Below are 23,908 nucleotides of genomic sequence, written 5' to 3'. Positions count from 1 at the left end.
AAAGTAAGTGACCAATTGGCGGGTGGCTTTGAATTTTATTTTTATCGATTTGGCTGAAAATCAAAGTTATTGTTTGTATAATGATCGTGGCATGAAATAGTTAATCGCCCGCTGGCGACTAGTTGTGAAATTCTGGTCGCCAGTGCAAAATTTTTAGTCGCATTGGCGACCAGGAAAGCGCAATTTCGGACCCTGTTTTACTAATTTTTTCCTAGTCTCTTCCACTTTTTATTTATTCCAGACAATATCAATATAACAATAGGCATTTCCTTTCTATAAATACCTTCTTTTTATCTAACCCACGCATATCTTTAAAGTTCTTCAACAAAAGTGACTGTTATATAATAACAGCCAGTTTTGCCACTTATCACCATACCTTACCCTGCTGCCACACTCACAATATACATATAGGCCCTTGCAATGCCATTCTCAAGTAAGACCTTCGTAAATCTTAATCTCTTTGATTGACAGGCATTTGACCTAACCCAACCCTAACCCCCCAAAAAGCATTGTGGTTACAAGCCAAAACCTCAGGAAAAATACATGAAATCTTAATTATGTGACAATGAACATCGCACACGCAAATACCATGAAAATCTTTATTAACGGTAAAGCAATTCAAGAAAAAACAAATGAATAGAAAAATACAAGATGGCCGCCAAAAGAAAGAAGAAATTTTAAAATGTGAAAATTTTTCTTTTGGGCTTGCACACCAATATAAATATGATTCCCATAACGAAAAAAATGTAACAGAACACATAAGAAATCTCTTAAAATTACGAAAATATTCAACTTTCAAAAAAATTGTTGGCACATCAACATTCTTCGAACCCTAACCCTAACCCTAGGTAAAGACCACGCGATAAAAGCCCCCCAGCAGAAAATTGTACACCAAAAAATCTGGTACGTTCAAGGTTTTACATCACAACCCCAGGTACAATATCACATTCATAATGGATTGTATGTTGGACACAGGCTACCCTAAATTCCCCTTTTAAGCACAGTTGTCCATACAGATGTATATCTTGGATACTTTAATAATACTTAATGATAATACTTTATTTCTACACGTGACACCAAGGAGCTCCTCAGTGCTTGTTAAGACATGCACGTGTGTACAAATGTAATTAATAAAATTGTACAAATGCAAAAGAATAAGATTAATCAGTTAAAAATTGTACAAATGTAAAAGAATAAGATTAATCAGTTAATCAATAAACACTACCGAAATACTAACTAGTAATTAATCTATATACAAAATTTACAAACTTCAAAAATTTTCAATTCTCCACGCTTCAAGTCATATGAACTTTAAGAGCCCGCTTAAAAGATACAATGTCTTTAGTTTCTCTAACCATTGGAGGTAGCGCATTCCACAGATTACTGACCAAAAAGGTAAACGATCGATGCATACACTCCAAATTAAATGGGGGAGCTTCCAACCTTCTGCTGATCCCACGTAAATTGAATGAGGGATGAATTCACGACCTTCGCGGACTTATTACTTTCCGCACTTTACAACACCCCAAAATGCCTGTTTTATGCAAAATTGACCATATGTCTTGGATGAAAGGTAATTCAAGGCATTCACGGGGTGAGTTTCACTTATTACTAAACCCACTTTACATCGCCCCAAAATGTCCGTTTTATGCAAAATTGACCATAAGCGTTGGATGAGGGGTAAATTCAGGGCATTCGCGGGGTGAGTCTCACTTATTACTAAACCCACTTTACATCACCCCAAAATGCCCGTTTTATGCACAATTGTCCATATATCTTGGATGAGGGGTGAATTCACGGCATTCGCGGAGTGTTTTTGACTTATTACTTAACCCACTTTACATCACCCCAAAATGTCCGTTTTATGCACAATTGTCCATATATCTTGGATGAGGGGTGAATTCACGGCATTCGCGGAGTGTTTTGACTTATTACTTAACCCACTTTATATCACCCCAAAATGCCCATTTTATGCACAATTGTCCTTATATCTTGAATTAGGGGTGAATTCACGGCATTCGCGGGGGGTTTTTGACTTATTACTAAACCCACTTTACATCACCCCAAAATGTCCGTTTTATGCACAATTGTCCATATATCTTGGATGAGGGGTGAATTCACGGCATTCGCGGAGTGTTTTTGACTTATTACTAAACCCACTTTACACCACCCCAAAATGTCCGTTTTATGCACAATTGTCCATATATCTTGGATGAGGGGTGAATTCACGGCATTCGCGGAGTGTTTTTGACTTATTACTAAACCCACTTTACATCACCCCAAAATGTCCGTTTTATGCACAATTGTCCATATATCTTGGATGAGGGGTGAATTCACGGCATTCGCGGAGTGTTTTTAACTTATTACTTGACCCACTTTACATTACCCCAAAATGTCCGTTTTATGCACAATTGACCGTATATCTTGGATGAGGGGTGAATTCACGGCATTCGCGGAGTGCTTTTGACTTATTACTTAACCCACTTTACATCACCCCAAAATGCCCGTTTTATGCACAATTTACCATATATCTTGGATGAGGGGTGAATTCACGGCATTCGCGGAGTGTTTTTGACTTATTACTTGACCCACTTTACATCACCCCAAAATGCCCATTTTATGCACAATTGTCCATATATCTTGGATGAGGGGTCAATTCACTGCATTCGCGGGGGGTTTTTGACTTATTAGTTGATCCACTTTACATCACCCCAAAATGCCCATTTTATGCACAATTGACCATATATCTTGGATGAGGGGTGAATTTACGGCATTCGCGGAGTGTTTTGACTTATTACTAAACCCACTTTACATCACCCCAAAATGTCCGTTTTATGCACAATTGACCATATATCTTGGATGAGAGGTGAATTCACGGCATTCGCGGAGTGTTTTTGACTTATTACTAAACCCACTTTACATCACCCCAAAATGCCCATTTTATGCACAATTGTCCTTATATCTCGAATTAGGGGTGAATTCACGGCATTCGCGGGGGGTTTTTGACTTATTACTAAACCCACTTTACATCACCCCAAAATGCCCATTTTATGCACAATTGACCATATATCTTGGATGAGGGGTGAATTCACGGCATTCGCGGAGTGTTTTTAACTTATTACTTGACCCACTTTACATTACCCCAAAATGTCCGTTTTATGCACAATTGACCGTATATCTTGGATGAGGGGTGAATTCACGGCATTCGCGGAGTGCTTTTGACTTATTACTTAACCCACTTTACATCACCCCAAAATGCCCGTTTTATGCACAATTTACCATATATCTTGGATGAGGGGTGAATTCACGGCATTCGCGGAGTGTTTTTGACTTATTACTTGACCCACTTTACATCACCCCAAAATGCCCATTTTATGCACAATTGTCCATATATCTTGGATGAGGGGTCAATTCACTGCATTCGCGGGGGGTTTTTGACTTATTACTTGATCCACTTTACATCACCCCAAAATGCCCATTTTATGCACAATTGACCATATATCTTGGATGAGGGGTGAATTTACGGCATTCGCGGAGTGTTTTGACTTATTACTAAACCCACTTTACATCACCCCAAAATGTCCGTTTTATGCACAATTGACCATATATCTTGGATGAGAGGTGAATTCACGGCATTCGCGGAGCTTTTTGACTTATTACTTAACCCACTTTACATCACCCCAAAATGCCCATTTTATGCACAATTGACCATATATCTTGGATGAGGGGTGAATTCACGGGTTGGCGGGTTGCTTTTGAGTAATTTCTTAACCCACGTTACATCACTTTAAATGCCCTTTTTATTGAAAACAATGATCTCGTTTCGCATCTGAAAAAATAGTTGTTTTACAGGAAAATTGCTCCACATCTCTTGGATTGGCCATGATATCATATCTGTGCTTAAAGAGGCACCGTCACGGGGATTTGTTAATATTTCAAATCACATAAATTCTCGTGGATGTGTTCACAGTAACTTAAGAAAAATGACCCAGATTTAACACTATAGTGTACTAAAACTCCCTTTGGGGTCTTTTTTCCATAGACGTACTGGGTCGGGATAACTCAAAACTTATACTATTGCATTTTAACAAAAAATAAATAAATAAATGAATGAAAAATAATCAATAAATTGTCGCCTTCATCATTTTCTCTTTGGCAATCCACTTGTGCCCAGCAAACGTGATATATATGAAAAAATAAAAAATAAAAATAAAATAATTAGATGTGGTCCTAAGCCCTTAGACTTGTACCGTAAAGTTCCGATTGTAGCGACCCTCGTTACTTTCGGAATTAGCAGCTTTTGGGCTCATTACTTTTCGTGGGATCGTTACTTTCGGGGAACAAAAACCAGACAGCAAAGCTAGCGCTAGCCTTTTTTTCCGAAACGAAAAATAATATGATTCTTACAGGGCGCAAACATTAGACAGAATAAAGACTATTCTGACGCAAGCGTGCCAGACGACATTTGGGCTTGCAACTCCAGGTGCAACGAGCAAGATTCAACCACTCGATGTTGCATTCAATGCTGAATTTAAGAAGAATGTTGACAGACTCACTACGGAACATTTTTTCGCAAGGCCCAGAGCTATTTATGAGTGGAAAAATAAGCGCTGGTGATCGGCGTGTGCTTTTCACGAAATGGGTGGACACGGCATGACAAAGAGATCTCGTGTCGGCTGAAAGACAGAGTTATCCGTTCATTTGTGAAATGTGGTCATGGTAGTAGGGACAGTGAAATTAACATCGATGGTCTACCGGACTACCGCATCAACGAATCAGCCAGTGTAGAGGAAACCGAATTCTTCTCAGTGCTTTTAGTCCATGACATATCAATGCGTTTTATACTGCAGTATATAGAGTTTTGACTTTTAACGGTAATGGGCTCCTGCTTTTAATTTGAAGAAACATTCCTGTTTAACGCGAAATTTTACCAGTTAAGTTATCACATTGTGCCATCGATAAGTGAACTGATGTCAACGACGAATGATGGCTTAAGGCTTTCCCTTGTTTTAAAGTGCCTTATCGTGATCATTTGGTCAATGCATGAAGATATTAGTTTTGTACCCATGGTTTAATGATGATATAATATTTAGGCTCGAAGGGACAGGAGGAAGGGGCGAGAAGATGAAAGACAAGTAGACTCCCATCGGATCTAGTAGTCAGTTTAAAGTTAAGAGGAATTATGTTATACATCTGATGAACAAAGCTAGATGTCCTTATTACAGGCAATTTATTGATAAAAATAGTTCGGACCAATCAAAGCTGTTCCGGGCTAGTAAGAGTCTATCAAATCTTCTAGCGGAGAAGTCTTTTCCAACTCATCAGTACCAACGCCTCTGTTCTCGCAAATGAGATGGGTGTGCCCTGGAACCCTTCCCGTCATCCGTCTTGTCTCTTTGTATTGAGGAGTTACTTCATGTGATTAGTAGGATGGCTGGAACATATCATTAGAGCATGGTTTCTTCGCTGACGAATGGAAAAAGGCATTAGTGCATCCCCTGCTCAAAACATCTGGTCTGCAATTGATAAACAAGAACTTTCGGCCTGTGAGTGACCTACAGTTCACGTCCAAACTTACAGAGAAGGCGGTTGCCCACAATTACAGGAGCACATGCGAATCAAAAAAATAAAAATTTGTTTATTTAAAAAATAAAAAACAAATTGGAAAAAAACTTTAAAAAATTTATTAGAAGCCACAAAGTTTTGACGTTACTTAATTTCGAGGGGTCGTTACCTTCGGAGGGTCCTTAGTATCGGAACGTTACGGTATGTTGTGGGACATCCAGGCACTGGAGATGTTTTGCGTATCGGGTCCGCGATTATGTAGGTGTTGTCTAGTAAAACGTTCCACACAAATCAAGGGCTAAAATGATTTAGTTTTGATCGTAAGCAGCACTACGTTTATTTCTGACGTAAAATTGATCAAATTTCGCAGCTTCGTAAAACGGCTTCTCAGTCCAGCCTAGCCTATACAAATATACCCGGTCATCGTATACGATGGCTTGCGGGAACATATTTAGAGATGGTTTACGGAGCAAAATAAGGACTAAAATGATTTATTTTTGATCGGAAGCAGCACTACGTTTATTTCCGACGTAAAATTGATCAAATTTTGCAACTACGGGAAACGGTTTCTCACTCAAGCCTAGCCAATACAAATTTACCCGGTCATCGTATACGGTGGCTTGCGGAAATATATTTAGAGATGGTTTGCGGAGCAAAATAAGGGCTAAAGTGATTCATTTTTGATCGAACGGCAGCACTACGTTTATCTCCGACGTAAAATTGATCAAATTTCGCAACTTCGGGAAACGGTTTCTGAGTCCAGCGTAGCCAATACAAATTTACCCGGTCATCGTATACGATGGCTAACGGGAATACATTTAGAGATGGTTTACGGAGCAAAATAAGGGCCAAAATGATTTATTTTTGATTGTAAGCAGCACTACGTTTATTTTTGACATAAAATTGATCAAATTTCGCAACTTCGGGAAACGGCTTCTCAGTCCAGCGTAGCCAATACAAATTTACCCAGTCATCGTATACGATGGCTTACGGAAATATATTTAGAGATGGTTTACGGAGCAAAATAAGGGCCAAAATGATTTCTTTTTGATCGTAAGCAGCACTACGTTTATTTCCGACGTAAAATTGATCAAATTTTGCAACTTCGGGAAACGGCTTCTCAGTCCAGCGTAGCCAATACAAATTTACCCAGTCATCGTATACTATGGCTTACGGGAATATTTTTAGAGATGGTTTGCGGAGCAAAATAAGGGCTAAAATGATTTATTTTTGATCGTAAGCATCACTACGTTTATCTCTGACGTAAAATTGATCAAATTTCGCAACTTCGTAAAACGGCTTCTCAGTCCAGCGTAGCCAATACAAATTTACCCGGTCATCGTATACGATGGCTTACGGGAATATATTTAGAGATGGTTTACGGAGCAAAATAAGGGCTAAAATGATTTCTTTTTGATGGTAAGCAGCACTACGTTTATTTCCGACGTAAAATTGATCAAATTTTGCAACTTCGGGAAACGGCTTCTCAGTCCAGCGTAGCCAATACAAATTTACCCAGTCATCGTATACGATGGCTTACGGGAATATATTTACAGATGGTTTACGAAGCAAAATAAGGGCCAATGATTTATTTTTGATCGTAAGCATCACTACGTTTATCTCCGACGTAAAATTGATCAAATTTCGCAACTTCGGGAAACGGCTTCTCAGTCCAGCGTAGCCAATACAAATTTACCCGGTCATCGTATACGATGGCTTGCGGAAATATATTTAGAGATGGTTTGCGGAGCAAAATAAGGGCCAAAATGATTTCTTTTTTATCGTAAGCATCACTACGTTTATTTTTGACATAAAATTGATCAAATTTCGCAACTTCGAGAAACGGCTTCTCAGTCCAGCGTAGCCAATACAAATTTACCCGGTCATCGTATACGATGGCTTGCGGAAATATATTTAGAGATGGTTTGCGGAGCAAAATAAGGGCCAAAATGATTTCTTTTTTATCGTAAGCATCACTACGTTTATTTTTGACATAAAATTGATCAAATTTCGCAACTTCGAGAAACGGCTTCTCAGTCCAGCGTAGCCAATACAAATTTTCCCGGTCATCGTATACGATGGCTTGCGGAAATATATTTAGAGATGGTTTGCGGAGCAAAATAAGGGCTAAAATGACTTCTTTTTTATCGTAAGCATCACTACGTTTATTTTTGACATAAAATTGATCAAATTTCGCAACTTCGGGAAACGGCTTCTCAGTCCAGCGTAGCCAATACAAATTTACCCGGTCATCGTATACGATGGCTTGCGGAAATATATTTAGAGATGGTTTGCGGAGCAAAATAAGGGCTAAAATGACTTCTTTTTTATCGTAAGCATCACTACGTTTATTTTTGACATAAAATTGATCAAATTTCGCAACTTCGGGAAACGGTTTCTGAGTCCAGCGTAGCCAATACAAATTTACCCAATCATCGTATACGATGGCTTACGGGAATATATTTAGAGATGGTTTACGGAGTAAAATAAGGGCTAAAATGATTTATTTTTTATCGTAAGCAGCACTACGTTTATCTCCGACGTAAAATTAATCAAATCTCGCCACTTCTCGAAACGGCTTCCCAGTCCAGCGTAGCCAATACAAATTTACCCGGTCATCGTATACGATGGCTTGCGGGAATATATTTAAAGATAATTTGCGGAGCAAAATAAGGGCTAAAGTGACTTATTTTTGATAGTAAGCATCACTACGTTTATTTCCGACGTAAAATTGATCAAATTTTGTAACTTCGGGAACTGCTTCTCAGTCCAGCCTAACCAATACAAATTTACCCGGTTATCGTATACGATGGGTTACGTGGCGTTGTGCAGTGCGTTATGGGTAATATACTATAGTCGTACGATACACGGCTGATAGCCGCGTACGATGGTGCATTTTCAGCGGCTGTTACCCATTGGGGTCGAGTGAATCGGGTGGGTGTTCTTCTGATTGCAGGTTTAACTTTTTAAGCATGACTAGCACTTTCGTAGTAGTAGGAGGTGGAATTGCTGGCGTGTCGTGTGCGGAGCAATTGTCACAAATGTGCTCAAAGGAAATTATTACCCTTATCACAGCAACTGATGCGGTCAAAGCCACGTACAACTTCAAACAGTTTGGTAGAACTTTACAGGAATTCGATGTGGAGGAAAGATCGGCTAGTTCCCTCTTCAAACACAGTCCTAATGTCGTCGTTTTACAATCACAGGTCGTGGCTTTTCAGCCTGAAGGTACTGATTAGATATAGATGAAATATGCGAAATATGGTGTATCGTGGCGCCAAAACTGACAGGACGGTGCCTACCAAATACCGAAGTATTTTTTGCGCGGTTTCTGACTATGAGGGAAACGCAGATCTTAGCATCCAAAAAGAAAAATTATTGTGGGTAACCACGTTTTTTTTTAGAGATAATTAGGCAATAATAATCCTAAAAAGCGCAAAATAGAAAGCCATGCATGGAATTTTTTCCCAAATTGAAGCTTAATTATCTCTGAAAAATGCTTGGTTATCCCAAATTTTCTATTCGGATTCAACAACCCTTGCCAAGATCTGCTTTCCCGCATAGTTATAAAAAGGCACAAAAATATCTCTGTTTTCCCGGGTGTTTTAGCAGGCACTGCCGTCAAGAAACCTTACTTTCTTGACCATTGCGAGATGCGCAGACCAATTTTTATATGCAGTGGAAACAAATTCTTGTAAGGAGGATAGTGGACAAGAAAAATGTTACCTTGGGAAGGGGGAGTCAGGGCTTACTGCTGTTATTCCATGTGAGTAAGTGACTTTCAGTGGGTCCTGCAGTTTTTTTAAACTTTTGGCATGGACCAGTTGGTGAAAATCCATCGACACAACTGGAAAGAATGCCTTAAAAATCAATAAAGTTGCCAAGTTTGGGAGTGATATTTTGAAAAATAATGGCGATATGCATCTGCAAAGTCGCAACATTTTACAGACATTTGAATATATTGTATAAAAATAACGTATTACAGTACGTATTAATTAACAGTAATTTGTATTATGTTGTTATTAGTTCCTTTTTGTTTGTTAGTACTTTGTGTATTTTTTCCGCTTCTTCTAGTTTAATTACACAGGATGCCCACAAGGCAGACCGTGTCAAGGTTTCAGTTGGGTATCTTTTTTTTTCTTCGTCGTATTAAATTCTGCTCTCTCCTAGAAGGGATCTATTATTCTGATTGTTTTCAACAAAAGGAGGGGGACATGGGGGTGCTCTGAACACCGTAACACCGCAAAAAAAATTAACGAACACCACATCACCGCAAAAAAAATTGACGAAACACCGTCACCGCAACAATTATATTTAGCTACATGATTTTAACACCCACACTTGGCGTAATACTTTTATACCTAAACAATTAGATGTCTTATATTAAACGGAGGGACGCCAGCATGGCGGCTCCATACCGGGCTCTGTCACTGCTCTGTAAATTTGCGCAAACCATTTTGACAAATATCTGAAGTTTGGGAAAACGCAGAGACCTAACACTAGGAGAAGTGTCTTCTTTATTTATCTCCTATAACATCACAATTTCTTGACTACATCCACTGATTAGTTTTCGATTTATTTTTTCGTTGCGTGACACTTGTAAAAGGATCTACCGGTATCGCTCTCTGCAGCGTGTTTGATGACCCTTTCACCCTTACCGATAATCGTTTGAAAAAATAGAAGGTTGAGAAGGTCGCAGGACCTTAGAGCCGATATAGAACAGTATCAGAATGACCTCTAAACGACCCTAGACTGTAAGGACATTCAGATATAAAGAATAGCAACGAAAAAAGGTCAAAAAGGAAATAATAGTAAACGTGTCTAAGTTACAAACTTACCAAATGCACTCCCCTAGCTTACAAAGCCGTCTTTCTTCCTTGTTGACCCGACATCTGAATTTATTTTTCAACCGGTAGTTTTCGCGACCTTTTCCTTCTTCGTTAAAAAAAAGCTACGCAATCAATTATACATTCCGCCTCGTTTTTTCCAGAAATTCCAGGATTAACTTCTCTGACTTTCCGGGTGGCAGAGGTCAAGTTACGTATTTATTAACGAAGACAGTTTCGCATTGGCAGCTTAAGCATATTGAAGATTAACTCGATAATATTGGTCCTGCTTGTCATAAATTATCACGGATTAACGAAGTTTACATACTAAATTTAGGTCTGAGAAAGATCAAACAAGAAACCACAGCACCGCAAATAATTTCATTTCACGAAACACCGTAGCGTGAAAAACACAAACATTGCACACCGTAGGGTTTGAGATAACCGCAACACCGCAAATTGAGATTTTATTCACCGCATCACCGCATTATAAAAACATCAACACCGCAAGACCATAAATCCCCATGTCCCCCTCCAAAAGCCACCCAATCAAAATCAATTATTGGCACATATATCATGAGGGAGGGGACCCACTCATCTCTACCTGTGTGACGTCAATGGAAATCATCATTTGAAAGGTTGTTTTTTTTTTTTTAAAGAACATTTTATTGAGTACTTCAGAACAGTGCATTTCATTAATTATATTACTATATGACACTACATTATAAAACAAAAAAGCAATACAGCTAACAACGGTAGTAACAATTATATCGTTAGTTGCAATACGATACTAATTACTTACATACTTACAATGCGGTACTAACGATGTTAACAATACTTATGATGCCTTTAAAACTACAAACTTAAGCAACAAATTACACAATTACACATTACTTGCTGGCACATGGCAGCCTTGCAAAGTAATATAGCAAAAAAAAAAAACGAAATAAAATTAAAAGACTTATTTGCAACTTAGATTTGTGTTTTCAATTTCAAGGTGACTCTTTAATATAGCACAATAGGCTTCCCAGATATATAAAGGTTGTTTTTCAATGGCGGCCACATGTATGAATTTAACAGTTTAATCTGCCATTTTCAGAAAGAAAACAAACCTTTCTCAAACGGTAAATCGAAATAATAACCTCTAAGTAGTATTCAACAGTTTGAACGGTGGAAATTGGAGAGTTCATAGCAAAGAAATTACGCTTTGATAAACAGATTGACTAATTCTATGTGAAGGAAACCAGACAAGATGTCACAGTACAGTGATTACTGGTGTGTGATTCTGCAGACTTTGTCGAACTGATGCCTCAGCGCTACTAGCAAAAAAAGTTTAAGGTTTGATTGTCAATTTTTACTAAAACTTTTCATCTACGAAAGCTTTGTTTCTGTTTGTACCTGGGTTGTAAGATTGCTAAGTGGGAACCTAACTATTATACAGGGAAAGCATTTGTTGAGAATACCTTGTGCTTTATATGGACGCTTTGATCCTTACGTTTTCACCTTTCATTTGGAGACAGAAACCATTTCTACATTGATTATTTTTCAATAGTAAACATGAGTCAGATCCCCTTATCTGCATCTGTCAGTGTTGCCCAGTGCACAGCGGGCACATGACGTTATCAGAAAGTAATTTCCGGTAAAATAAATATCACACAGTCTTTCTGAATAAAACTATTCAATTATTTCAATTGTTAAGGGAGGATAGTTTTTAAAATCTGCAAAGCATGCAATGGGATTAAATGAGGCGACATTAAGCATCCCTTGAAAATGCCATTAGGGGCATCTTGTTATATATGTATATTTTCTGGTAATTGGTTTCCATAGGCAATAAAGCATTAAAAAATAAACGTCTGTTAAATTTTGCGACTTTGCAGAGCTATATCTTTGCTCACTTCTGACATATCACATACACACCTCTGGCATATTGCATACATGGCAAGTTTACTTATTTTAAGGAGCTCTTTCCAGTAGTGTCGATGGATATTCACTAGAGAATTATGGAGGTTTTGCCCTGTGTCAAGTTCAACCCTTACGCTCAACCAAGTTCGCCGCGTCAGTGTATCAAGTTATCAAATTTAACGAGCCCACTAACTTCCCTTGCTATGCTATAAAGTTGATCAAAAATAAGAAAAAAACAAAACAAAAAAGGCATAAAATAAGAGATGATGTACAAGATGACGATGTTGGCTATGACTTTCATAGAGTTTGTGGCTTCTAAAGGGGCCTTTCAAAATGATCACAAAGGGAAGAGGGATCTGCTTAGTACAGTCACCAGAACAGACAAAGGCGTTTACTGTCAGCTTGACTGTCTGAATCGCTCGCGGCACAGCTTGAGCATCCCATTGACGTACCAGGTTTTGGCTCGACATGAGGCTTCCAATATCTGGGTGCTGGCAAACATCAGGTCTCTAACCACGTACCTGGAAGATATAAAGAAACATGGGTTACATACTAGTATATCAATTCTATTACTTTCATGGAAAGTAAAAAATATTGCAGTAACCCATTTATGTTCTTTATCACAAGCCTTGGAGGAAGTCGTCCAGTGTGTGCTTGCCTTAGCAACAAAAGCACAGATATATGTGCCAAGTAAGTTTTAATTCCAAAAATAATCTGATTCAACAACATTGCTGACAAAATGGCAGCCGTTGACAAAACCTGGATCAGATCGGATTGGATTGCATCAGATTGGATCAGACCGGATTGGATTGGATGGGATCAGATCGGATTGGAGCAGATCGGATAGATTGTATATAATGTTGACAGGCCAAACACAACTCGTTTTGGTCAAGATTTTGTTTCTTTGACCTTCACAGTTAAGCTCTCACAATTATGTCTTTTAATGACTTTCCCCTTCTATAATTACTAGAAATACGTGATTTACTGAAGCTAGGGCTGGGTGGACAGTAGGACTCTGTTGATTTGAAGCGAAGGATTGTGTTAAGAGGGTCGTACAGGGGGGGTCTCTTGCACGGTTCACGAACAGAAAAAATAGCAAATCACGGATCACAGAAATGAAAATTTCGTTTTCAAGCTCTTCACGGGTCACGCAAAACCTTCAGGTCACGGTTACGAAGAATAATTTATTACATTCACGTTTCACAGGAAATAAAATCAGCTAATCACGCATCACGAAAATACCCCTGTACGACCCTCTGTTAAGGCATCACATCCACTCTGTGCGATGTCATCCCCACAGACTGTGGGAGTAATACACGGTAATTAACAGGATGTTAGGGATGCACCATTAGAAATGGTTTTGGTAGTGAAAGGGGTAGTAAAAGTGTACAATACTTTGCAAATTATCTTTAACAGAGAGTTCTCAGAAGATGGTACACATACATGTAAGTCATCGTTTTCCTCTCCCCCTCCCCTCCCCCTCATACCTTCCATTCTAATCATTAATTGATACTCAGAAAGTACAACATTTGTTATAGTTGCAACTGCTTTATTTGCATAAATGGAATATGTACTGATTACATGTGAGTGTGGTTGCTTTGAAGAAGAAAATTTCAGTTGGCAGTATGGGAAGTGATTGTAATTAAGTGATGTAATTTTTTGTTTGTCATGAGTGGTCAGTGAATAGTTGCGAGGCAAGACAGCTGGGGGGAATTGAATGGATAAGAAATTACTATATTTTCGTAAAAAATTCCATTTTTCTTGAGTCTCATCTGGTGACTATTCAGTAACCAATTTGTTTGACTGGACTTTGGATACAAAATTTTGATATTGACCAAAAAGTACTAAATGACAAAAGTTATGTCTTCACATTGAAGTGCAATTTTGTTGTCACTTATCCGGGAGAAGATGTTAGGATGTAAAGATTAATGTTTGGGTCCGGTTCATTTTCTTGACCATGAAAGATGCACTGTAGGCGCATTCGTTTAGCAAAAGTGTTAAAATCTTTCAAAAGTTCAATCTTATGTGACAGTGGTTCTTCATGGGTGAAGGGATCAACCTAGACCCTTCGAGAGTATGCAAATCTGGTTGCATGTTATTTCATAATCTGAGAGGTTTCCTAATAAAATGTTGTTTTCTTGCTTCTGTTAGTTTTTTATCTATGTTTTGCCTCATTTGTTTTCGATGCTCTTCCTTTTTTTAGTTTTGATTGGCTGCCTTTTTCTGCCCTTATCCCTCTTAAGGATATCTCTATTCTCAGTATAGAGAGGTTCACAGAATGTGTGTGTGATGGGTCGATCAGTTTGAACGGCTAGGGTAAGTTAGGTTGAGCAGAGTTCAACTGGTGATGATGGACAAAAGGTTCTTATTGTATGCTTTTGATTATGTTTTTTTTTTTTATTTTAGATCAACTTCATAGCAGTAGAAGTCACTGGGGTATTTGAAATGATTTCAATTGGGGGGCGAATTTGATACAGCAATGGGTCATGCTCAGTTGAATGTAACGGCCAAACTCAAAATGTTGGGGAGGCGGGGGCAACTCGAACGGGTAAAACTTGACACGGGGCAAAATCTCCTGCTACCTTGCTAACTGGTCTTTATCAAAAGTTGAAAACAACATAGAAAGGCCTATTCCTGAGCTCCAGTTAGATTCTTTAAATATGCTATATCCAAAAAAACACTGGGTATAGCATGAATCTAAGATATAATTTTCAAGTAATGCATGCATATTTTTAGAACAATTCTACATGTATCACACAACAAATGTCTGTGGACATTCTCCACAGGATATTCTTCATAAATACGAAGGTTGAAACATGTGAATATTGAATTTAATATTATTTTATTTTAGAACACTTTGTCATAACTGAGAATGGTGAGAAGGTGTCTTACAAGAAGCTGTGTATTTGCACAGGAGGAAGACCTAACATTATTGCCAAGCATCCATGTGTTGTTGGCATTAGAGACACTGAGAGTGTGCAGCAATTAAAGAGTAAGCTCTCAAAATGTCGCAGGGTAGTGATTATTGGCAATGGAGGGATAGCATTGGAACTTGTGTAAGTTGATAGATTACATAGAGTATTATTTCCTCTAGCACTTGCTTTTTTTTTTTCTTAATTTATTCATTTCGGTACGAGTGATGGATGGCAACATCTTTCATCATTCAACCATAATTTGCATAGGAGCAAGTTTGGCTGGGATGTTTGTTTTCCACTCATAGGAACTAAACTATTTCAAACTATTTACAGATGTCAAAGCAAAGTTAACAGTACCGTCCTTAGTTATTTTCTGGCTGGGGTTCACGTATCCCACTCAGCAGCATGTTGTTTTACCTACTGAGCTAACAGGCTGCTATGTTGGTGTCTTATCAGGACACCTACCTTACAAATTCAGATATTATTGTGTCACTGCTTGTTAAGGATGGTTGGCCGTAAAGGAAATAGTTGGGCATAAGTAGGGTCAGGTCAGTTTGGTTGGTCAATTGATATGTCAGTGACCCAGAGAATTAATCAGGCCCTGTGCATCAACACCTGTGTTTAAAAGTTGTTCATCTATAACATCTGCAGAGCCAAAGATAGAGTAAAATATTTATACCCTTCTTTGCTGGCTTGATCATAATTTTGCTGCTAAAGTGTTGTAGTATCCAAAGTTTCTAATTCCTTCAGTTCATTGCTCTCACCAACGAAATTGGTGCTATTATCACAAACAACATCTTTGGGTAGACTGTCTTTTCTGTTGTTTCGTCTGCCTGGTAACATTTGTGGACCTCAACATCCCAGGATTTTGTACAGGTCATGGAAAATTTGCATCGGTGAGGTTCACAGCTTAAACATTCAGGAGCTCAGCAAACCTCTCTAAATCCTTCTTGTTTCTTTCTCTGAGCGGTTTAAAGGCGTCTAATTCTTCAAGGCAAAGTGTAAGTGCTCTGCTTTTTCCCGCATACTTGCTTTCAAATAAATGAATTAACAGTAAGTAAACAGTCAATTGCAGTGCAGACTGTCAGGCTCCGAAGTTACTAAAACAAGGAATGACCTAAAATGATCTAAAATGACCTAAAATGATCTAAAATGAATCTAAAATGACCTAAAATGATCTAAAATGACCTAAAATGATCTAAAATGATTTTAATGTTTTCATTTTATAACAAAGACCAGTGAGCAGCACAACAGAAGACTTCTTGTAGTTTATTTCCGACGCGTTTCGTCTCTACCGGAGACTTCTTTTGGGAAATTCCCGATAATTACTGTATCACAACCGCGGCTTTGATTGATGCAAAGTGTCTAGTTTTTCCCCAGCAACGTGGTTTTGATTGGTGCGAAGTTCCAAGTTTCGCTCAGCGACGTGGTTTTGATTGGTACGAAGTGCCTAGTTTTTCCCCAGCAACGTGGTTTTGATTGGTATGAAGCGAAGTTCTATGTTTCGCCCAGCAATGCGGTTTTGATTGATGCAGCTATTTTGTATGGAACTAGCACAGAGTCATCTTTTATTTATGCGCTACCCTTGACTTGGTAACTGCGTGGTTATTTAAGGAAATAGGCCTTATCACGGTTTTCGACGCCATTTTGACGAGTAGGCAAACAGGCTTGAAAAAACAGTGTTTGTATGGAAATCCAATGTCAAATAATTTTGATAAAACATCGCTTCTAAAAAATTCATGAATTGGAAACTTTTAGCACTAGAAATAGGATTAAGAAAAAAAAAATTGGAGGGGCGTAGCTGTGCCAGAAAGCGTCTAGTCGTGTTTTGAATTTTTCATACGTTTGTCTGCATAGCGAACCAGCCGTGAACTGCTACTAAAAATAGTTCGCGGGAAAAAATACCGAAAACCGTGATAAGGCCTATTGATGCACAGATATGCCTTTACACTGTTTACAAAAGCATTTTATCAGTGTTTACACAAGTATTTAGCCTTGTCGTGTGGCTTTTAATGTGCGACCGGAAAACGAACCCGAAAAAAATTGGTCAGTGCCGATATTTTTGGGTCTTTCAGACCGACAAAATAAAAACGATTCGCTCTAGTGCGGTTTGTTTACGCAACTTTGTCATCGAATTGGCTTACGTGCAACCATCGGCACTTTTCGAGTCTTCTTCTGACTTTCCGGCAGTTCACAGCAGCTTCCTGGTATCAGCCTTTGCTTTGGTAAGCACTCAGTTCTGTAATTCTGTAATTTTATCTTGGTTTCACTTCATTTAGATCATTTAAGAATATTTCAGATTTATTTTAGATCATTTTAGGTCATTTTAGATCATTTTAGATCATTTTAGGTCATTTTAGGTCATTTTAGGTCATTTTGGATTATTTTAGGTCATTTTAGGTCATTTTAGATCATTTTAGGTCATTCCTTGTTTTAGTAACTACGTGTCAGGCTCGTATAGTCTTGGCTGTCTTTTTTACGCCCTGTTGCATGAAAATCCTCAAGAATATTGTTGAGGGCCTCTGGTTTATAGTTAGCAATATTTTGGTCATAGCACTTTTGTGCTCCCCAAGACCTCCAAACTTTTAGCCAGTGGTTTGTGCTTTGCTGAGTTTTTTCGTTTTCTGCTTTTTTTTCTTTGCACTTTCTCTTTAAAGTTTCTATTAAAATGCTGTCACTTTTTTCAAATCTGTTTGTCATTTTGTTTTGAGACAGTTGATATACAAATTTGCGTACCTGTCAATCATTTTTAACTTCACCTCTTTTACACTGCACTGTACTCATTTCATGTTTCTGCACTACATTCTTTTTTTTTTCCAATAAAATGTGAGTGGAATCATGTTGTTTTGGTATGGAATGTCTGGGTTGGCCAAAAATGATGCATTATTTGCTTTGCTGTTGTTGCCCTCACTGAAAATGCTAATTGAAAATGGTTATGATCACTTTCTGATCTGTTTATGTATAAAAGCACTAAAAAATTGGTGTTCTTGTACAAAACAAACAACAAACTAAAACAGTTATTTGTTTCTAGTGAAAGTATCACAAGCACCATGTTTACCCCACCTAACTTTTGTACATGATGGCACCAACTTCTCAAGCACTCTGTAAAAAAAACATATCAGTTATGGTGGGGTTTACCTAAAACACGGAATCCAGAATAAAAATAATAAAAAAAATTAAAATTCGTCAACATGAAAATTTCAACGAAGGTTGAATTCACTTGGAAAACAGTTTTTATAGTTTTTGAAAAATTGTAATATCAGTCAGGAGCCCAGTGAAATTTACAAAAGTTTCCCTTAGATTTCAATTGCTTAGGCAGTTGAGCCACTCATTTGGAATAAAAGTTACCAATCTTCAAACGTACTCTTAAATACCCCCACTCCTCTTCCTACTCAATAACGTTTCCTCCTGCCATAGCACGTAGATAGACAATGAAACGTAACTAGAGAAAAGAGTCAGTGCTGCGTTTATCACTCATCAACTCTTCGCAAGACTCACTGTCTTTGCATAATAATATAAAAAGTCTTGAATTAAGTTCGTATGGGGGTGGCTTAGATTTCATCTAAAAAAAAAGCTTCTAATTGGCACCGACCCTGGATAGACAGCGGGCAAAGTTATTTATTCATTTATCAACTCATCCGTCCGTTCGATCGTTCGTTTGTTCATTCATTCATTCCCTTCGTTCCTTCGCTCACTCACTCACTCACTTGCTCGTGGTTCTGTCAGGCCTGCCAGCATACATTCGTACGTTCAATTGTGTATGCATGTATTCATTTATGCACCTTTTTACAAAAGAGTGTCGAGCTGCCGGTACAAAGGAAACGTTTTATGTCGATGGCCTTTTTTGAAATACAGTAAGAACTTCAGGAGCTTGTGAACGATTTCCCATAATTTATTAATCACAATAGCAGGATGTAGATAACAAATTATTTTATATCCTCTAATTCCAGATACCTTGGAAGCCATAGATCTATTGATTTTGATTTAGAGGTAATAAGCCTAAATATTTTAAGCCCCATTCCCACCCTTATGCCAAACAATTTGTTGAGCCATAGTATATGTTAGTCGCAATGTTATGCCATGTGTAAAGATATATTTCCATCGTCACCATCGTGAATGCGCTAATTTGCCTACTGCACCTGTCAAAACACCACCAATCATACACATCTCTCTCCCCTAGCTTTTCCGAAAGAATGAAAATCCCCTACTCACAAGCCAATCAGCGTACGGCAAGTTACACAGAAAAAGAAAAATAGAAAGAAAAGAAAGTCTTTCCTGATTTACGGATTCCGTGTATTTGAATACTAACTCAATAGGCTTGACTGCAGCAATTGAAATGCTAGGCAAACTTTTGAAAATTTCACTGGGCTCCTGACTGATATTGTAATTTTTCAAGAGCTATAAAAACTGTTTCCCAAGTGACTTTAACCTTAGTTGAAATTTTCATGTTGACGAATTTTCATTTTTGTTTTTTTTATTCCGGATTCCGGATTCCGTGTTTTAGGTAAACCCATTATGGTGAAGAACAATAGAATTTTGACAGATTTCCTTTCACCAAATGCACAGGCTTACCACATAAACTAGCCCATTTAAAGTCTGTTTTCATGGAGTCCTGTGGGTTTTTTTTACACTGATGGGGTTATCCTCATACCCTGAATACAATAAAAGTTAAATCATCATCATCATCACGCACACTGTAATGTTGGCCATGCATCTTTCTTAATGCAGCTATGAACTGCATGGTTGTCAGGTGCTTTGGGCCATAAAGGATGATGCCATAGGAAATGCATTCTTTGACAAGGGAGCCTCCATTTTCTTTCTTCCTCATCTTGAGTCCAGCTTACCTGTCTCTGAAGAAAAACAGAAGTGTATGGAAAGTACTGTAAAAAGAGTGAAGTATGGCATTGAGACTACAGAAAATTATCAATATGGTCAGTGAACTAAAGTTCATGTTATTGATATAATGTATATATCCGGTGATTGAGTGATATCTCAAATATTAATTTAATATTCAGAATCTTGACACACATTAATTTTGTAAATGTACGTACAGGTACTGTTTAGGCAAACATGTTTACATAAATATGTATGTATGTATGTATGCATGCATGCATGCATGCATGCATGTATGTATGTATGTATGTATGTTAACATAAATATGTATGTATGTATGCATGCATGTATGTATGTATGTATGTATGTATGTATGTATGTATGTGTGTATGCATGCATGCATGTATGTATGTATGTATGTATGTAAACTATGTATGTATGTATGTATGTATGTATGTATGTATCTGCCTTTTTGGGAATGAAAAGAAAGGAGGTGAAAGAGAAATGTTTAAATGACAGCATTTGACCTTGAAAATGAGCTAAAATGCAGACAGACTTCTCGACTTGTCAGTTACTCATGAGTACCTCATTAAACAGCATAAAACCAATGAAATACTAGGAAGAAAAGAGAGCTCACTAAAAAAGATGGCCCCATGAGGGGTAAAAAGGAAAAAAATGCACGGCAGGTCTATTCCGGGGGTGAGGGGTGAGGGGTAGGGGGTGAGGGGTAGGGGGTGGGGGGGTGAGGGGTGGGGGGTGAGGGGTGGGGGGTGAGGGGTAGGGGGTGAGGGGTAGGGGGTGAGGGGTGGGGGTGTGAGGGGTGAGGGGTGAGCCAATTGTTCGAAACGAATTCTAGTCTGAAATGTCAGCCGTCTCTTCTCCCTAACCCACAGGGGGTTATGGGGAGGAGACAGCTGACATTTCAGACTATAACAATTCAAGATTCAAGACTGTAGTTTCTTTCCCCTATTTTACTGAGATCTGAGACGCATCTAATACCCGACATTCACTAATGGAGTGTATTGTAACGTGGTACATGTGACACTGATAAGTTTCCTGAGAACTATAATTTTTACATTGTTGCTAATTTATTTGAATTTAATCAGTGATTTAATTCACACACCATCTTAGGTGCAAAAACAAAATGGGTTCCATAGCAGCCCAGAAACCCCTTTCCCTTTGTCATACTGTCTCCATATGTGACCCTCCACGCGAAAAGAGGGCTTATGGATTTCACTCCAAATAGTGAATTTTTTTCACAGTCACGGCGCGTGTATTTGAAACTTCACACTGTGAGGCCGGTGGAAATTTCACGCCGTGTTCACGCTATTCCGAAACGTTTTCACTCTGGGAGTGAATCTGAAGACTGGGAAATAAATTCACGCCGCCCGGTCACGCCATGAAAGTAAAATTATAAAGGAGTGAAATATTTCACGCCGTGAAATGTAAACCTCGCCGTGAAATTTTTCAATGGCGTCAGAGTGAAAAATAATGAAAATAATTTACTAGGATCCGGTTACGTATCGCGGCGAGTTTAATAAACAAAATGCCCCAGTAAACATACTTCTAAAGTATTATAAAGCTTAATCCATTATTTACGCCAAAATTTCACAAATAAAACACAATATCCTTAATAATAGTGTTTTGCTTTTGTTCAGCCAGGTCAACTTTCAAGTCAACTTAAGAACGTGTTTTGTGATCATTTGCATGAAATCAACATCTTGTGATAATGTTGTCAACAGCCTGTCAAAGTTCATTATTCCATTGGTTGGTTTATCGGTAGCCTGAGAAATGAGGCGCCTCCTATCGCACTTTAGTGTGAATTGAGACGTGGTTGTTGGCAGAGGTAGTATCTCAGAACTATAAACCTGTGATCAGGCTCTCAGTCTTGGTATTTTAAAAACCATTCCTGCAAAAATTTAGCGAGCGACCGCGTAAAAATAAATAAGAGCACTGCTAAAACTGGGCCTTATCACAGGTTTAATGGGGAAACCGACTGAACTTCTGTCAAGTCTGTCAAAGGACATTTAAACTCAACCCAGTTAAACTCACCCCCCACCCCCACCCCTCACCCCTCACCCCCCACCCCTCACTCCTCACCCCTCACCCCTTACCCCCCACCCCTCACCCCCCACCCCTCACCCCCGGAATAGACCTGCCGAAAAATGCATAATCTAGCTTGCACCATATCATGCAGCTGAACTGAACTGAACTCAGCCTGGTTATGCAATAATTATTATGGTACTGCCATGACCATTTAAATTGAAGTTCTTCAGAAAAACTTCCAATAATTTTGTATGGTTCAGTGTTGTTTGCTAATTTGCACACTGTATAGTATTTTTCATGAATTATAAGAGTTTTCTATTATTATAATTTTGTGAAGTATAATTCTGGTTGCATATGGGGCCTTCAGAATGTTTGTCCAACTGCCAAAACAGATATAATACATATTTCATTGGTTTTAAATGATTCATCCTACAGCGATAAGCCTACATATACAATTAATTTTTGCTCTGATGGACATGGACAGATTTTTTGGTGTTTGTGTGAAAGACCTGTTAGCAAATACCTTTTCCCTGGAATGTTATTAATTGATGGTTCAAACACTTTTGTGACTAGATTGCCTTGTCTGGGACACTGTAGGTTAAAACGAGATTTGAACTTGTTACTTATAGTATTTTTATATCCCCAGGGTATCTCTGAGTCAGTTAAAAATACTTTGCATTCATTTTCTTTTATTTACTACAGATGCTCGCAACTGCTCTTCCAGTAACTCAACTCAGGCGATGTGTGGAGGTGCTCTGGGTCCAGACTGGAACTCAGGCCTCACTCTTTGTGGAGCCAACAGCCAAGGGCAAACTCATAGACAGGTTTTTGTGCAGTACAGCTGTGAAGTAAAACATCTGTTTGAGCAACAAGAATTCAAAGAATCCCGTCAAAAGGAGTCTCCACATCCTTGGACTAACACACATTCAGTTGATCCGTATGATTGGCCAGTTTATGTTGAACTAACCAATGGTAACATTTATGGGTGTGACCTTATTGTTTCAGCAACTGGTGTTGTTCCAAGTACTCAGCCTTTTGCATCATGTGCACCATTCAACATTGCAGATGATGGCGGCCTAATAGTTGACTCAAATATGCAAACCAATATTGTGGATGTTTATGCTGCTGGTGATGTTTGTAGTGCTGGTTGGAGTCTAGCTCCTTGTTGGTTTCAGATGAGACTGTGGAGCCAGGCACGTCAGATGGGTGTGTTTGCAGCGAAGTGTGTGTTGGCACATGTATGTAATGAGCAAATAAGTATGGACTTCTGTTTTGAACTTTTTACACATGTGACTCAGTTCTTTGGATATAAAGTTGTATTGCTGGGAAAATTTAATGCCCAAGGACTTGGTAATGACTATGAACTGTTGGTTAGATGTTCAAAGGGGAGTGAATATATTAAAGTTGTTCTTCAAAATGGGAGAATGTGTGGAGCAGTGCTAATTGGTGAAACAGATTTGGAAGAGATCTTTGAGAATTTGATTTTAAACCAAATGGATTTAAGGTCAGTAAAAGAACATTTACTGAATCCTGACGTTGACATTGAAGATTATTTTGACTGATAAAGTAGCTTCAACGTTTTACTTGTCTTTAAATAAAACGTTGCTCATTTCATGTGGACATTAAGTGAGTGTTTTCTTTTTACATAATGAATACCAGGGTAGTATTTATGGACACTTACACTGATACATTCATAAAAAGTCTGTCGAATGCAGTTTTAAAACAAATACCAGTAGTATATTTAACAGTTATTCAACAAGCAGGCATTGGATATGATATTTAATACGCAACAAAGAAAACGAATTGTGCCAAGTTAGCTAT

General features: G+C 38.4%; 1 protein-coding gene across 1 annotated transcript; it reads left to right on the top strand.

The window, feature by feature from the left end:
* The first annotated feature begins 8,506 nt into the window (after positions 1 to 8,506).
* On the top strand, positions 8,507 to 23,707 carry LOC146469290 (tRNA ligase complex-associated NAD(P)H dehydrogenase PYROXD1-like). Its single transcript, XM_085123539.1, has 4 exons — positions 8,507 to 8,793; positions 15,145 to 15,349; positions 19,937 to 20,139; positions 22,790 to 23,707. The coding sequence occupies exons 1-4, from the start codon at positions 8,538 to 8,540 to the stop codon at positions 23,647 to 23,649; spliced, it is 1,524 nt and encodes a 507-aa protein (XP_084979665.1). The 5' UTR covers positions 8,507 to 8,537; the 3' UTR covers positions 23,650 to 23,707.
* Positions 23,708 to 23,908: the final 201 nt, after the last annotated feature.

The sequence above is a fragment of the Pavona decussata genome, unplaced genomic scaffold (assembly GCF_977016875.1).
Source record: "Pavona decussata unplaced genomic scaffold, jaPavDecu1.1 SCAFFOLD_125, whole genome shotgun sequence".
NCBI lineage: Eukaryota > Metazoa > Cnidaria > Anthozoa > Scleractinia > Agariciidae > Pavona > Pavona decussata.
The sequence above is the reverse complement of the archived record's forward strand: the minus strand, read 5'-3'. Positions and strand labels throughout refer to the sequence as shown.